This window comes from Equus caballus, chromosome 27 (genome assembly GCF_041296265.1).
Source record: "Equus caballus isolate H_3958 breed thoroughbred chromosome 27, TB-T2T, whole genome shotgun sequence".
NCBI lineage: Eukaryota > Metazoa > Chordata > Mammalia > Perissodactyla > Equidae > Equus > Equus caballus.
This window is the reverse complement of record NC_091710.1, coordinates 25,018,744-25,035,390: the sequence shown is the minus strand read 5'-3', so window position 1 is coordinate 25,035,390 and position 16,647 is coordinate 25,018,744. Positions and strand designations below refer to the sequence as shown.

The window sequence follows — 16,647 nt, the reverse complement described above, 5'->3', positions numbered from 1 at the left end:
TACAATAGTGGCCAACACCGCAGCGGCCAAAAATAGCTAGCTCAGAAAGGAAACTTAAAGCAGCAATCCCATCTTCCCTACAGAAATGAAAGCACATTGAACTTTCTTTTGTATTCGAAAATAACCCAGCAGAAAGTAAGCTTTCGGTACGGAGGACAAGTCCTGGTCGCCTGAGCACTTAAGGTTCTGAGGAGCCAGGACCCGCCTGGTGAGCACAGTGATAACCAGCAGGTGGCAGAGGAAGTAACTTTCCAAGCAACAGAAAAACAAACATTCAGAGAATTTTTTTCCCTTTCCTGAGGGACAGGGTGGAAGAACCCTAGGAGGCCAAGATCTGTGATGGTCCCAACACATGCAGTCTGGTCACACGGATAAAGAAAGAATGGCGTGGGGAGGATCAGAGTAGGTTGGGAAACATGAAGGGACCTGAATGTGAACGGAGTCTGAGGTGACAAGTTTCCCTCATGTGGAAGCACAGGCAAAACCACCCACACAGAGAGGGTAGGCGCATATCTGGGTTTGAGTTTGTAGAAAACTCCTTAGCTTTCCTCTTAATCACTAACTCTACCCCTTGGCTATTCCGAGGTAGGCCTCCAGCTCCCCCTGTGACCCCCGACCCCGCCAGTTTCCCCTGAGGAAGCAATCTGTGGTTGAGAGTGACTGGGCCTTGGCTCTAGGCCCAGAGCCTCTGCTGCACGAACAGGCGGTCCCTGCCCATTACACAGACGTCTTCTTTTCCTGCCTTTCCAAAAGCATCGGAGAGGTGGGAGGTTTGTCCCAGAGGTCTTAGTGCAGGACCCAAGAGGAAGAGGTCAGGAGGAAACCGCAGGGCGCGTGCAGTCCCCTCTGGACAGACAGCCCCAGGGCCCGTTAGTCTCGCTCCTTTTCAGTTGACATTCTCTCCCTTGTCACACAGCCCATATAAAAATGAAGCAGCAGCAATTTTTATTGAGGGACCTAAACTGAAAATAGGTTTAGAACATAATTTAAAAAAATAAAACAGCAAAAGTAGCAAAAAATATATGACCTTTTTAAAAACATTTTCCTTTTTTTTCTTTTTTCTTTGTTTTTAATATATAGCAACTGATGCCTCCCAGCCACCAGGAGCATCTTACCCAACGGGTAAATCTCTGGTAACGACCCTTTTAAAAAGACATGTAAATATATACTCAGATTTATACACTTTGTGTTTTCTTCATAGCTATGTACAAAGCCCCCGGTTTGGGGCTGGGCCCCAGGGCCGCGACACTGCTCCCAGCCGTTGCCTCCCCATCCTCTGGTACCAGGTATTTGGTCAGCAAAGCAAATTAGTATCGGAATTAATAAGCCACTGGCACCATCGATCTGGAGCAGAGGTGGCCTTCAAGGAGGCCCAAAGCACTGGCCTCCCCTCACTACTGCTGTAGCCCTGAGGGCGAGGCACCCGCCACCAGAACACAGGGGCTTATGGGTTATGGCGAAGCAGACAAAACCAACACAGAAAAGCTCTGTCGGCTCTCGCTTGCATGCCTGCTCACCTCCCACTCCCCAAGCCTCCAGGCAGTGCCAAGTGGCAGGGAGGGGTCTTGGTCCAACATCTGGGAGGGAACAAAGTGGCCATCAGCAAGTCCTGCCTCTCTGCTCCCCTCTCTCACAAGCAGGCTGACAGGAGGAAGAGGAAGAGAGGTGAGCTCAGTGGGGTGAAGGCAGGCCGCATGGGAAGGCCTCACGTGGGCAGCTGGCTCCTGCCAGCAGGAAAGGGGCAAAGGGGAAGGCAGTGAGTCCAGCACAGAGTGGTGGGTGAAGGTTACAGCTGATGATGGAGTTTGGGGAGGGAGAGTGCTGGGGTGCTAGTCAGCGTCGTTTGAGTCCGCCATTGGCAAGCTGGGCTGGGTGTCGGGGCAGACAGGGCTCCTCAGGCAACGGCTCATGAGAGAAAACGGAATCCTCCCCTGAGGAACAGGTAGAGCTTCGGGTGTCAGGAAAGCTGGGAGAGTATTGGTCCAGGGGCATTGACAGGTCCAGATACTCCTGTGATAGGAGGACAAAAGAACAGTGATCCAGCACTCTCCTCCCTGGGGCAGTATTAACTCACAGAGATGGACCCCACTGATGATTGCTGAAGGTCTAGGATTGGACAGCCTCACCTGGTTGGAGGTCAAGGCCACAATGCGGTCCAGGTCTTCCACCAGCTGCTTGAAGGTAGGTCTCTGAGAGGGTACTGCATGCCAACAATCCCGCATCATCATGTACCTGGGTGGGGTTGTCAGGTTGGGGAGGAGGAACATAAGCAGATAGATTCAAAAGCTCATGGTGGAGGGACTATGGGAGGAATGAGCAGGAAGGGCTGCTTTATCTAGCCAAACACCCCTTTCTTCCTCTACCTGTCAAACCCATCCCTCCCCCAGGGCCAGGCTCAGGACCTCGGGTATCTTCTCATGCTTACAGCTCGTTGGTGCAGTTACTGGGCTTGTCCATTCGATGACCTTCCTTCAGCAGCTTGAAAAGCTCCTCCACAGGCACGCCAGGATATGGGGAGCCACCCAGAGTGAAGATTTCCCACAGGAGCACCCCAAAAGACCATCTGTGAATGAGCATAGAGCCCCTGAGTCTTATGGGCACAGAGCTAGGCCAGTCTAGAGACCTTTCCATCCCTCTTTCACCAGCATGTCAGATACTCATCCTGGACCCACCCTCCCCCACCACAAATCCTTAATTCCAAGGGGGATACAAGGGGACAGAGCTCAAGAACAGATCAGCCTTTCAACCTCTGGGAACAAAGTGAACAGATACATACAATGTTTTGTATTTTCGCTCCGAGATGGAAAGAGACCCTCATCAACCCGGAGGAGAATACAGGACTCTATTGTACTGGAAATTCTCCATCCCAAGTAACTGCTTATTGCAAACTCACACATCACTCTGGTGGGTGTAGATCCGGTCAAACAATGCCTCGGGTGCCATCCACTTCACAGGCAGTCGGCCCTGCAAGCAACACATGGGAGACTGGGGGTGGCCCAGGGCAGGGCAAGAGGAGACAAGTAGGGGTCATGCAGGATTGGACTTGGTGGGGCACATTTTCAGCTCATCCCACCGCACCGTTTCTCAGGCAAAGCATGCTACACTGGGTTACAGCAGAGACAGCAAAGTGGGAGAAAGCCTAGAGGAGCAGAGTCCTGGGCAGAGGACATGCACCTAGTGGCATTGTCTGCACTTACATTGGTTGTCTTTTTATAGTAGTCGATGTGGTGAATGTCCCGAGCTAGGCCAAAATCTGCGATCTTCATCACATTGTCCTCTGTCACCAGGACATTCCTCGCGGCCAGGTCTCGGTGTATGCACTGTGGGGAGAGGGGAGGGGATGCCGGGGGAGGGAGAGATGGGAGAGAGGAGGGTGGGATGCAGGGGAGGGGTCAACAGCTGTAAAATGTGCATCAGCATATCTGATTCACCCTGTGCTCCAGCATTCACGTTGGAGCTGGCAGCAGGCCCACTCCCCCTCGCAGGCCTTCTGCCACACCATCCTACCTCCTGAACATTCTAGTTCCCTGCTAGGATGTTCCCTCTCCTCCACTTCAAACCCAGCCATCCAAACACCTGTAGCTCCAAACCTCTCAGTTACTTGAGCGAACCCTCCATATCTGCCTCCTTTCCTGGTCCTCCCAACTGTGAGCTTTGGATCCACACCCAGAAAAGCTGACCCTTCTGCTGCTGTGCAGTCTGTGTGGCGTGTGCTTTGGAGCCAGGGCTCCCTCGGCACAGCACGTCCACACTGGGCTGAGGCTCACACAAAGCCAATATGTCCTGGGCACTCACAACTGTACTTCTACTCTCACAACTTCATCTCACTCCCATACCCACTCATTTTACATGTGAAGAAATACAAGATGTTAAGTAGCCGCCTGAGTCTATGCAGAAAGTGTCAGCACACAGATTTGGACCTAATCCAGTCTGACTCCACGGCTAATAGGTCACACTGGCTCTCCTGACTCTGATGTCCCCTGAGAGCATCTGACAGCACATGTTGTCAGTGCTCAGTATGTCAACGACTCCACCAAAGGATTAAAAGCCATAAACTGGAGAGCGAGGAGGGCTCTGCTGCCACCCCGGACTTCACCCAGGGGAATGTCAGGTGCCACACCTTCTTAGAGGCAAGATATTCCATGCCTCGGGCCACCTGATAGGCACAGGATACCAGGTCCTTGGAGGAGAGCTGCTCTTCGGGGTTGTGGCTGGGGTTGTAACAGTATTCCAGCCCAGGAGGCCTCCGGGCCTGCAGGTACTCCCGTAGGTTGCCCTTGGAGGCATACTCCACGATGACATACAAAGGACCTGGGAGGTGAAGATGAAGAGGCCATCAGATCAGGCAGGCAGGCATGCAGATTTAGCTTCATCCCAAGGAAACCCCACCCCCAAAGGCATGCCACGCATTTGTTCCCCAACCCCAGCTTACCCTTTAGAGAACCAGAGAAACTCACTCCACTACTCAAAGAAAGTCAGGGAAATAATTCTCCCCAGCATAGCGCAGAAAGCTCCTGAGCAAAGTTGGGGGTAACAGCCCTAAACTAAACCACAATGACTCACCTGTTCCTATCCACACTGTGTATGTGAATCTAGGTACCTGTATTTCAGATGAATACCAATGGGCATCAACCCAGACCCTGAGAAATACATTCCAACTATTGCTAAACCTGCCTCTCTTCTTACCCCACTTCCCTAAGCGTGGCTGAGAGATGACTGGTCACTGACAGCCCTACTCATTACTGTCTTCCTATGTTATTTGAGCAGGAGGCCCAAGTTCCTATCTGAGACCCTAACCCAGATGGGGTGGGCAAGCCCGTCTGGCTTAGTGCCTACCATCCTGCGTGCAGGCCCCCAGCAGGTTGATGATGTTCTTGTGCTTCCCGATCATCTTCATCATCTCCATTTCTGAGATCAGGTCTGACAGGTCTTTCTCGGTTGCATCCGCTTTACACACAAACCAGAGAAGGAGATGAGACTCATTTACTTTGGAAGGGAGGGGCAACAGGAGAAAGGCTAAGGGAGAAGGGATGAGGTCCATGCCCGAGGAGTCCCTTTTCTCCCAGATATGCTTCTTTCCTCCATTTTCACTTCCAAGTTTATTTTCCCTTTCCTGTCATGAGAGCCGTTTTTGTGATACAGTAGTCCCCCTTATCTGTGGGGGACACATCCAAGACTCCCAGAGGGTGCCTGAAACCATGGACAGTACTGAACTCTATATATAGTACGTTTTTTCCTGTACATACATATTTGAGGTGTGACAGCAAAACTAGCATGAATTTTTTAGTTCTTTATAATTTCGCAGCTAGAAGATTCATTCTTACTGTAGATCTTTGCAACCTTAGCATATGATTTTTTTCCTTTCCTTATTAAATTGAGAACTTTCACTTTTTCACTTAAAGGAAGTACTATATGGTCTCTTTGGCATATCCGAATTGCCAGCATCACTACTCTTGTGCTTTGGGGCCATATTAAGTAAAATAAGGGTTATTTGAACACAAGCACTGTGCTACCACTACAGTTGATCTGATAACCAAGATGGCTACTAAGTGACTAACAGGGCCGGTGGTGTATACAGCATGGATAAGTAATTCAAGTCCCAGGAGGGATGGAGTGGAACAGTGCGGGATTTCATCATGCTACTCAGAACAGCACACAATTGAAAACTTGACCACCGGTAACTGAAACCACGGAAAGTGAAACTGTGTATAAGGTAGGAGCACTGTACGTGGTAATGAGTGGGTCAGAGGACCTGGTAAGGCAAATCAGCTAGCAGTGGGATCTAGAACAAACACCTCACCCCAATCCAGGCTGACACCAGGGAACAAAGTGAGATTATGGCAGTGTCGGGGTGCACAGTGGCCCCTCTACTCCCAGGCAACCCCAAGCAGGCCATGTAGCAGGTATGGGCAATGAAAGAGCACCAGAGAGGGTGTTATACTTGGCATGAGGCCCACAGTTTGGTTGGAAAGGGAAGGGACCATTTTTGCAAGGACAGAAACATCACTTACATTTCAGCATCTTCACAGCCACTTTGGTCACACGGTTGGGTTTGTCCTTGTCCAGCCCAATGGCCTCCGCCAGCACCACCTGCCCAAAGCAGCCCTCTCCCAGGGGTTTGCCTAAAACCAGTCTTTTGGGGAAACAAAGGATGGTATAAGTTGGGCTGGTGAAGTTCAAACCTTGAGAGGACATCCTGTCTCCACCTCTCCATATTTGACCCAACTGAGAGCAGAAAGTGGAAATTATGATTTCTGGACACATACGGTGCACCTTCACTCCCCTGAAGGTCCTAGTGCAGACAATGTCCACCATCAGAATCAAAGCAGGGGCTCTCCCAGAAGCTGAGAGAGTATTACCTGTCTCGAGGCAGCTCCCAGCGAGGGTCTTCAGGAAGCTCATATTCAGAGACCCCAGCCAGCATGGGGGTTCCACTGGAGGAGAGACGTGAGGGCCGAACCAGCAGAACCCCAGAGTTCATGGACGCGCTGGAGTCGGCTGACACCTGCAGGGAAGCGTGGGGTCACCTTTCTAGCGAGGATGGGGGAAAGCAGTTTAGATCCCTCCAGTTCCTAGTCAGGGCTTTTCACCAGTGGTGGAGGGATGTATCTGTTATCTGATGTTCCTTCCCCAACAGACTGTCAGAAGGACCACAAGAGGTCAGAAGACCTAAGTTCTAAAGCTGATGTATTTTTACCACCAACTAGCCTTTCTGAGCTTCAGTTCACTCACCTTTAACATGAGCAGACCAAATGTACCTCCAGGCTCACATTTTATAACTTACTGCAATAACAACTCTATTCTTGTCCTGATTCTTTGGAAAACCGTGCCTCAGATTATAGATTCTTAACTCCCAAAGCTCCTCCAGAATTAGTACAGTTCTGAGTGAATGTTCTCTCCTTCCATGCGCCTTCACCTTCTGTTCCATTTCCTTGGACCAGGAGAGGGTGGGCACCCAGGAGAGTTGGGTCTGACTCAGGTCCTAGACTGTATCTTTGCACTTGTAACTGGCCCTTGAGGACAGTTCAAATGCGAAATATCAGCTGTAAATTCAGCCCAGCTAGGGTTTCCCCCCGTGCACATGCCAGGACAGCAGGTGACTTGCAGTTGGGGTATGGTGGGTGTATGAAATTTATGGGCTAGAACAGCTTGGAATCTGACTCTGGAGCACTGGGGTCAGGACAGTCCACTGCCCCCGGGCCAGAAGCCAAAAAGCAAGGCCAGAAGCTGTCAGCTGGGGGCAGTGGAGAGGGCAGGGCATTAGAGGGTCCTGGGGAAGCCCCTGGGCACACAGGGAGGGAAGGTGAGGCAGAGCGTGCAAATCCCCTATCTACTTTCTGTTACCTGTCTGCGCAGAGGGATGCTCTTGGCCAGCTTGTGCACGGCCATCTGGCTGTGGAAGTCACTCTTCTTGGTGCCACTCTTCATCTTGTAGATGATGACAGAGCCCACCATGCAGGAGATGAGGAAGGCCCCCGTGCAATAGATGATGATCTCCAGGTACAGGGGCGAGGTCATCACCGCGGGTCTCTCTTCCAGGGCTGAGTCAGTGTGAACAGGGTGTTAGCAGGCTCTGGGGGCCCAGTCCACTAGGGTCCCAGCTCCATAAGAAAAACAATACCCATCTCTTTTCCTCTGGGAATCTTTAGGGCAGAGAAGAACCAAACCAGGTCCTAGCTAGGATTGGGGTTCCAGCACTGAGTGGATCAGACACCTGGGGTCTTTGAGGCTTCCTGATCCTTTCTTGAACCCCTCAAGAGGGATGGATAGAACAACGCTGCTACACGAGGCTCATCCTCATTAATTCAGGAGGCCTTCTTGCCCAGCTGCACTGCTGGGCTAGACAGGCCCCAGGTGCCCTGCAGGGGCCTTTTCCAGTCTCTTCACTGACACATGGCTCTTCTCTGCAGTGTCTCAGCACTGTGTGCATACACCTGTCACATGGGGACAATGAACTGTTTATGAGTATTTTGTCCCTAATAGTCCCTAAGTGCCTTGAGGGTGGGGATGGGGCCTTATTCATTTCCGTAGGCCACAGCGCCTGGCATGTAGTGGCACTCACAGAATGAGGGCAAATGAGGGAGGGAGGAAAAGAAGTGTCTGTGTCCTAACTTAATATCTCACCTTTCACATATGTCATCTGTGTCACGTCAGACATGTAAATATTTACACCAAGCCAAACCACAGGCAAAACTGACAATTTCCAAGCATGTCTGGACTGTTCTAGATGAAAATGTAAACTTTTCTGCAGTTCTTAAGAATTCTACTCACAGGCCCTAACTCCTAAAACTGAAGAAGGAAATGTGGTGGGGGGGGAGGGGGGGTTGTTTTATTCTCATCTGCCACCTTCCAACTAGAATTCACCCCATTCCCACAGGAGCCCATCCAGTTCAGTCCACCTTTCCCTCCCACACAAGACGCCAGCAGGGTTTACATCCAACACTGGCAGCGCCGGCTGCACACAACACGCCTTCCCCACCAGTGCCAACGCCCCTCTTCCTTCCACAGCTCTCCTCCCAATCCTTCCCTTCAGAAGACACCAGCCACAGAGGCAGGCAATCCGGGACTTCCCCAGAGAGGCCCCAGGTATGACCCGACTGAGCCCCAAGACCAGTTCCCGAGGCCTGACAAGGAGGCGGCAGAGCTGATAACAAAGAGAAGTGTTTCTGTTTTTCTCTTTCCCCAGTTATGAGAAACGAAGACAAGTGACTGGGAGCACACACGAGACAAAGACAGTGACAGTGACAAAAACAGAACGCTTCTCAGCCTCAAGCAGGGGCGTTATCAGACCCTGTTGGGCAAGCAGGACAGAGGAGGAGAGAGAAGAGAAGAGGACAGTGTCAGCAGTGACAAGGACAGCACAGCACCCAGACCCACATGCAGGACACTCAGAGACACAGCAACAACCAGCTCCAGCCCTGCAGTCACCGGCCCGCCACCCTGAGCAGGCTGCAGGCTCCTTCCTTCCTTCCTGGCCCGACACACAGACCTCCCCTCCTGGGAGAGGAGAAATGCCAGTAGCCAAAGAGGATAAAGGGGCACCACCAAGGCCCCCGTGGCTGCCTGAGACAGGCCCCACTTGAAGCAGCTCAAGTTCACCGTCTAGAGGAACCTCTCCTCCTCCGAGGTCAGAAGACAGCAGTATTGGAGGGTGGACCAACACTGTTCCTTGCAAGCAGTGAGTCCCTCCTTACAGAGTGCCTACATTCAGCTAGAGGAGGAGTGGGGGCCCTTCCTGAGACTTTGGGGGCTGGCAAAAAGGATCCAACAAGTTAAGGCAGGCTGCTGGACCGAAGGATGGAAGGAGCCTGCCTGGAGGAGAGCCCGGCTGCAGGTTAAATCCAGATCCCAGGCATGCATTGCACTGGCTAAGGGGAGAGCGAGATGCAGGTGTGCAGGTGGAGGCCTCCGTGTTCCTGCAAAACGAGGAAAGCTCCCGTGTGAGCCGAGGGGATTCGACCCTCCAGGCTGGACAAACTGCTGGAGCCGCCTGCGGGCCCATGGAGCCCGTCCATCTACCTCTCCCGGCTCTGTCTCCCGCAGCCCTGCAATGCATGCTCCCCCCGTGCCCGTGGTGAGGGCAGGACACCGAGAGGAGAAGTACAGTGTATACCTTCCAGAACGGTCAACCATGCAGAGTGATGGGAGAGTCCGATAGAGTTACCCGCCAAGCACGTATACTCCCCCGCGTCCTCAAAGGAGACATTCCTTAAGTGAAGCACTTCCATCTCTTTGTCGGTGGTATTAACTCCGGCAGTCTAGAAGAGACAACGGAAGCAAAATGGACAAGCACAGGACATGAGACCTCTCAGAGACACAGAGAAAGGGAGAGAGAAAGAGAAGGGGGAAAAAAACCAGAGGAAGAAATGCTCCCCAGCGTCTCCTTTGCAACAACGAACAGACAAAACCCACCAGGCAGCGAGACCTGTTAGAGGAAGAGAGTGAGACCCTGAGGGAGGAACTCCGGCAGACCTGAGATGAGATGACGATGGCGGGTTACGACCCTTCACCAGCTGCTGGCAGCCCCTGGCCCATCCAAGCATGCGGGCAGTGGGCAGCATGGAGAAATGGGGCCCGGCAGGTAGGGGAGCTGTTTGGTTTCAGGTAAAGAAAGTCAGAAGGCACACACAGAAGGGATGGAAGGGTGCTTCGGTCACACTCACTCACACACACACACACACTCACACACAGCCTGCACACACTTAGTTTGCAAGAGACTGCCTGGTCCCTTCTCTCATCCACCACTCCACCTTCAGTCTGCAGAATCATTCATAACGCAGCAAGACTGTCCCCACGGTGCACACGCAGCCAAGGAAGACACAGAAGGCACAGAGGGAGCAGACACCAACACAGTACCAAACCAAACCAGCCTCCCAGGCCGGGGATTTTTCCATGGCTCTGGGCTCTAGGAATACAGCAGGATAACGGAGAGTTGGGCGCTGGCTCCCCCACCTGCCCCAGCAGCATGGGGCCTAAATCAAACTCCCAGCACAGGGCCCCCTCCAGCTCCCCATTACCTTTCGCCACAGGTCTGGTGACAGTGAGCCACGCAGACTGGTTAGCTTCACCAATATAATTGGAAACCTTACACACATACTCCCCGCTCTGGGCCTCTGTCACATTGAACAGGGTCAGCACCTCCGCATCCGAGCTATTAATCCCCGAATGCTGGAACAAACCAACGACATGCCAATCAGTTGGGGAAACACTGAGATGTGGCCATACTTTGCTCTTGTGTAACATTAAGGCAGGCCCAGGGAGTGAAAGCAAGGGAGTCGTTAAGTGAGATTTATCACCCTTCCCTTTTTACTAGGACAAAACACGCCAACTTCAAACGTCCAAAGCATGTGACTGGAAAATAAACTTAAGAAAAAAATCTCTGCCCCCATCAACTGTTCTGTTTGTGTTAAACCTACTCCTCCAGCACTAGAGGAGGGATTGTGAATGGAGACAGTGGCCAAGGCCCAAGGCCACGGCCCCATTTCCTACACAGCAGTTTCAGCACCAGTAGCAAAGAGAAGGGATGGGCAGTAAATCTTTGGGACAGCCAAGCCAGGGGAGGATGAGTTCTGACTCTGGGACCTGGAGGTAAACAACTTTCCCAGCTTCTGGTTACTTCCTGTTGCAAGATCCACTGGAGAATTAGGCAATTACCTTCCCTGGATTAATGGAGCATTCAGGGACAATCAAAGTCTGGGAGTGAGAGGAAAAAGGAAGAAAATGCCATTACTCCTGTTACTGCTTAGAATTTACCGGTGGCATTTGCTTTTCCAAGGCTACCTAAGCTGTGCCTTTATCATTCGCCCCACTTGCCAGAAAGAATGTGACCTGGGAAGCAGGGCAGTGACTGATAAACGCTTGCTGGAAAGGCTTTGATGCTGGCAGTGGAAAAGCAGGAGTCCAAAGGCCTTCCTTGAACAGTTGACCCCAAAGCCCAAGCAAAGTCACTCTCAAAGCTCTTTAGAAACCAGCAATGCCCACCCCTCGCCCTCTGTTCCCATTGCACCTCTACTCTGTGACCTGTCACTAGTCTTGAAGAATGTGGCTCGGTCCCTAGTTAAGACAGAGCATGTGCCTGAAGGGTAGGGGATGAGTCCTAGTCGCGGGTGCTGAGCCTGACCACAGCACCTTGGGCCCCGGGAGATCCAGCTCTCCTTCTCAGCACCCAGCCCATGGAGACCGGGGCCAAGATTACCTTCAAGATCTGGACATACGGAAGGTTGTCCGGGCCAATCTTACTCCCATTCACCTCGATGTGCTTTAGCCACTGGATGTGGGGCTGTGGGTCACTGTACACCTTACACATGAACTCCACATTACTGCCCAGGGCCACTGTCTTGTTGGCAGGCAACCCTGCCTGCAGGATGGGCCGGTGAGGAGACCGCTCTGTGGAGGAAGGGAGAGGAGAGGCTCATCAGGCCCTGCTGTGGCCTGCTCCTGGCTGGGATGCTGAGTGAGGGCATCCCGAAGACCACCAAAGAGAAGTACGCTCCCCCTTGGCTTTCCTAGCGATGGGCGTGCACTTTTCCTGGGGCCTCTGCTGAGCTGTACCCCCTCACACCTGAGCTGGAGAAGGGACACTCTCCTCAGGTCCTAAGCTATTAGGAACCTCTTCCTCAAGGCCATGGTCCATGTTCACAGACATAAGAAGTCTCTCCTGCCTCAGTGGAGAACCGTATAACGTAGTCACACTCCCAGACCTCAGCTCAGCCTACCTCTCCCTAACTAAAATGACAGTCACTTAGACTCTTGCTGTTCAAAGCGTGGTCCAAAAGCAGTAGCACCAGCATCTCCTGGGAGCTTGCTGGAAATGCCGAATCTCAGATCCTATTCCACAGCTCCTGGACCAGGAGCTCCTTTCACACCATATCCTCAAAACCAAGAAAGAATGCTAGCTGTGCAACTCTTTACCTAAAGATTTCTAGAGAACGAGATTCAGACCCTCTAGAAAGAACAGGCTGCAGGAACAGCAGCTAGAAGTGTGATGTTCTTCTTAGTGTCTCATACGACGCGGTAGAATCAGCACGAGCCTGAAGTTCTGCATTAACTCATGTCTGACCTCTCTGAGACTCAGTTTGCTCTTCTGTATAGTGGGAATAATAGTGCCCATCTTGCAGGGGTGTGTACGCATTGCTGGTGAGTGGCGTACTTAAAGCACCTTGCATACTACGGGCATTCACAAAGCAATAGCTATTATTACGCTAAATTCAACATCACGCATCCAGCCACGTTTTGCAGGAGACTGTCACAGCATCTTTCACTTTATGAGGAGTGGCAGTACTGTCTGATCCTCTCAATTCTATTTAAAGGTGAGAAAAGCCAGGCACACAAGAGGAAGGTGACAGAGCTCATAAATGTCATCACCCTCCTGACGCTATCCCTAAGTAAACCTGGACCCCATGGCTGTTTCTTAAAGCCCCTGCTCTGTCCTCTAAGCTCCTTGTCCCTGCGCCTTCTTACCCACGACGTCGAGCTGGTAGGTGTGGTTAATGCTGCCATACTCGTTCTCCACGATGCAGGTATAGTTGCCCTTGTCAGAGGGCACCACCGAGTCCATTATGATGCTCCACGTGGCATAACGGACCTGAGGAGAAACATGACAAGGGCTCCATTGAGGGTGTGTAGGAAAACGAGGCTGAAGCCTTGTGACAGCATTGGCACCCTGTGGCACTTACCCTCCAATCAGAGCAGAGAGCGTTGGCGCCCTGTGGCACTCATCCTCCAATCAGAGCAGAGAGCGTTGGCGCCCTGTGGCACTCATCCTCCAATCAGAGCAGAGAGAGTGGGTGCCCTGTGGCACTCACCCTCCAATCAGAGCAGAGAGCGTTGGCACCCTGTGGCACTTACCCTCCCATCAGAGTACAGAGTAGGCAGCCCCTGCTGCACAATGAGTCCAGCCTGCCCGCTCCTAGCCCATTCACACTCTGAAAAACCACCTCAGGAAACTGGCAGACAGGTGTGAGGAACTCTGAAGTCTGCCCACAACAGCCAAGGCTGCCTGTGATCTGGACAAACATGCCACTGCACTCTCCCAAGTACAGCGGGGACTCTCCCAGCTCTGCACCGCTGTCCACGCCGTTCCTGTGCTGGAACAGCTCCTGCCGAGAGTCTGGCCCTGTCTGCCTTTGACATCTCATTCCCAAAACCATCTCCTCCGGCCCCATCTCCAGTCTGAACTGTCCTCCTGTCCCTCCCTCCCCCTGATGAAGCACTGATCACAGGCTGCTCCTCATGGCAGTGCTCAGGGACGTCTCCCTCCCAGGAGACTGGAAATGATTAGGGCAGGAGGGCTGCCTCCTACCCTCATAACAGTGCCTGGCATACAGTAAGTGTTTGGTGAATTAATTTAAAATGTTTCCCTGTTTCTACTGATTTCCCCTGCTTTTCTCATACAAGATTAATGAGAAAAGAGCAGCTAAGTGTTTGGTGAATTAACTTAAAATGTTTCCCTATTTTTTCTGATCTCCTCTGCTTTTCTTATACAAGATTAATGAGAAAAGAGCAGTTGGGTGAGATGGGAGAGGAAGAAGGATTATAAGGCTGATCAGAGACTCTAAAGAAGGGATTACAATGAAGGTGTTCTTCCTAGAAATGTACATGGGCAAGGACATGAACAGACAATGGACATAATAGGAAATCAAAATCACTTATTAACACACGAAAATTCTAAGTTTGTTAATAAGCAAAATAACACACAAGAGAACAATGAGATACTTTCATCTATCAAATTTGTTGGCAAAGGTATAGTGAGCTTGTCATTCCCATATTCTGCCAAGGGAGGGCAAATTAATTTTCCCTTTTAAGAAAGTAATTGTTATCATGATAAAATCACACCCCAACTCATTACCCACATCATCCTCCCTTAGAGCAAACAGCACAGTGAGATTTTATGTCATCCTGTTGTACTTTGAACTCTACTGCCTAGTATACTTCCTGGAAAGATGTGTTCAAGAAATGGCCAGGTAATAAATGAATAGGTAAATGAATGAACAAAATTACCTAATTACCAGGGGGAAAAAAATTAAGTAATACTCATCAAAGGCTTAAAAAATGCTTATACTTAGATCCAGTAACTTCACTTCTAGCAATGTTTCCTAAGGAAGAATGTTTAAAAATGCTGACAGAGATTTGAGTACACAGATATTCATGGCAACATTATTTGAAAATAGTGAAAAATTAGAAAATAACTAATATCCCCAAATTGTTTATTAAATTATGGGACATTGAGATAATAGAATATTATGCAGCCATGAAAAATTATCTTTCAAACGCTTGGCAAAAGACTCATGTTTTAATGTTAAGGACTGACAAGAAATTATATATACAATGTGATCGACTATGTAAAAACCACATACATATAAAAAAGACTGAAAAAAATTTCACATTATTTGCACTTTTTTTGTATTTCAAAATTTTCTAAAATGCATTACTTTTATTATTTTTATATTTTATATTATAAAATTATATAAAATATATATTTATATTTTATATTATTACTTTTAGAAAGCATTATTTAAAACAATTAACGGCGCACAATGAGGATTTTCTAAGTCACCCTGTCCTGTTCCTCTTACTCTAACTTTCACATATACACGTACCTTGTAGCCTCCGATCCTGTGGTCAGGTTTGAATTCTTTGCCATTTTTCAGCCAGCGCAGTGTAGGGTTAGGAGTCCCACTGGAAGGGCACTTGAACTTCACTGTCTTAGCAGCTGGCACTGCATGCAATTTCTTTTCCATCTTTTCCGGGGACGTCCAATATGGAGCCACGGCTGCCCAGGGAAAGCCAAGAGAGACAGGCAGGGGGGCTGGTCAGGCTCAAGAGTGAGGGCCCAGGCCAGGGCCTGGAGGCACCTCGCCCACCTGCCCAACACCTGTGAAGGATGCCTGCACTCATCCAGATGTCTGAAGGATCCCATGGCCAAGCATCATGACCTCACCTGCCCGCTCCTCCTCCCATTCTCCAAGCCTCCCCCTTCCCACTCAAACCCAACGCCCAGGCCCAAGGGCAGTAAGGTAGGAAACAGCGTCTCACGCATACGGTTTGGTTTGGTGTTATCTGTCTCCTTCTCCTCTGAAGAGGAGTCATCATCATCATCGTCGTCCTCCGAGGAAGGGAGAGCATCTATGGGAAGGAGAAGGGGGCACTGAGGTCCCTTCAAGGGATAAGGGGCTCTCTACATTTCCATCCGTATCAACAGCCACCCCATGAACATCAAGGCCAGTCCAGTGATAGATGAATGCAGACACTCCTCCCCATACTGACTCCCAGTCCCATTCCTCCCTCAGTGACTGTCTCTGTGGGATAGAAATGGTTTATTTAGGAACTGCATGCTCTGTGCTTGTCCTCTTCCTTCCCCAACCCAATGCACTGGCCCTCTCTGCCCAGAAGCTTTTACACCAGGCAGTTCCATCAGGGGCAGTGGGTCATCTTTAATTCCTCCCTGCATTCACTGGCTCTCTCATGGTACCACCCGGATGCGCTGGGTCTTAACCAGCACCCAGGGAACCTGCATCCTTCTTTGGACTGCCAACCTTTGGCCAAACACACTGCGGCCAGAAACTGTTTCCAAAGCCATGAGCTGAACAACTGTCAGCCAGAATTTTTCTAGCACGTGTCTGCTAAGGTTTGGGAGCTGCCCTTCTTAACCAGAGCAGATAGGGAGACCATCACAGAGTCTGCAGCTGTCAACACGTCTCCCCAAAAGTATCCACCCTTTTTAAGAGGAGGCTTGACACACACGTGGTCACCAATCAGGGTTCATGCCAGGCGTTCTCCCAGTCCTTCCTAGTGCTTTTGGGGGTCTGGAGGGAAATAGAGGAGGCAAGTCCCTCAGTTAGGGGCAGGTCCTAAATCACGCCTGAGGGGAGGAGCTGCCAAGCCCACACCCCGGGATGCACAAATGGCATAAAGAAAATTTCGTCTCTACTTCGCTTAATCCTAGTTTTGTGAAAGTTGCATTCTAAAAGTGGCAGATTTCCAAAGTCACAGAGCTCTAGGTTCCCTGGCTGCCCTAACGCTGCTCCGGAAGCTGCAGGGCAGATGTTTTCCATAAAGCTGTGGACATGGCGGTGCACCTGGATCCTTCCCCACCGCAGGAGGGACCTCACCACGTACTCTGGGGCTCTAATCATTAAGCTGAGTACC

General features: G+C 50.8%; 1 protein-coding gene across 16 annotated transcripts in view; it reads right to left on the bottom strand.

The window, feature by feature from the left end:
- Positions 1-922: 922 nt before the first annotated feature.
- The window catches only part of FGFR1 (fibroblast growth factor receptor 1), a 47,563-nt gene continuing 31,838 nt past the window's right edge, over positions 923-16,647 (bottom strand). For 4 of the 16 annotated variants that reach the window (XM_023630555.2, XM_023630561.2, XM_023630559.2 and 1 more), the window contains 15 exons: positions 15,535-15,624; positions 15,099-15,271; positions 12,961-13,084; positions 11,696-11,886; positions 9,614-9,758; positions 7,339-7,541; positions 6,360-6,505; positions 6,012-6,133; positions 4,837-4,947; positions 4,121-4,311; positions 3,198-3,320; positions 2,894-2,964; positions 2,426-2,563; positions 2,127-2,232; positions 923-2,010 (listed from right to left, as the gene is read on the bottom strand). In XM_023630555.2, coding sequence (XP_023486323.1) covers positions 1,834-2,010; positions 2,127-2,232; positions 2,426-2,563; positions 2,894-2,964; positions 3,198-3,320; positions 4,121-4,311; positions 4,837-4,947; positions 6,012-6,133; positions 6,360-6,505; positions 7,339-7,541; positions 9,614-9,758; positions 11,696-11,886; positions 12,961-13,084; positions 15,099-15,271; positions 15,535-15,624 — 2,111 coding nt within the window. In that variant the 3' untranslated portion in view covers positions 923-1,833. The remainder of the gene's footprint in view (positions 2,011-2,126; positions 2,233-2,425; positions 2,564-2,893; positions 2,965-3,197; positions 3,321-4,120; positions 4,312-4,836; positions 4,948-6,011; positions 6,134-6,359; positions 6,506-7,338; positions 7,542-9,613; positions 9,759-11,695; positions 11,887-12,960; positions 13,085-15,098; positions 15,272-15,534; positions 15,625-16,647) is intronic. The other 12 variants (XM_023630557.2, XM_070253063.1, XM_070253059.1 and 9 more) reach the window with 3 other exon arrangements.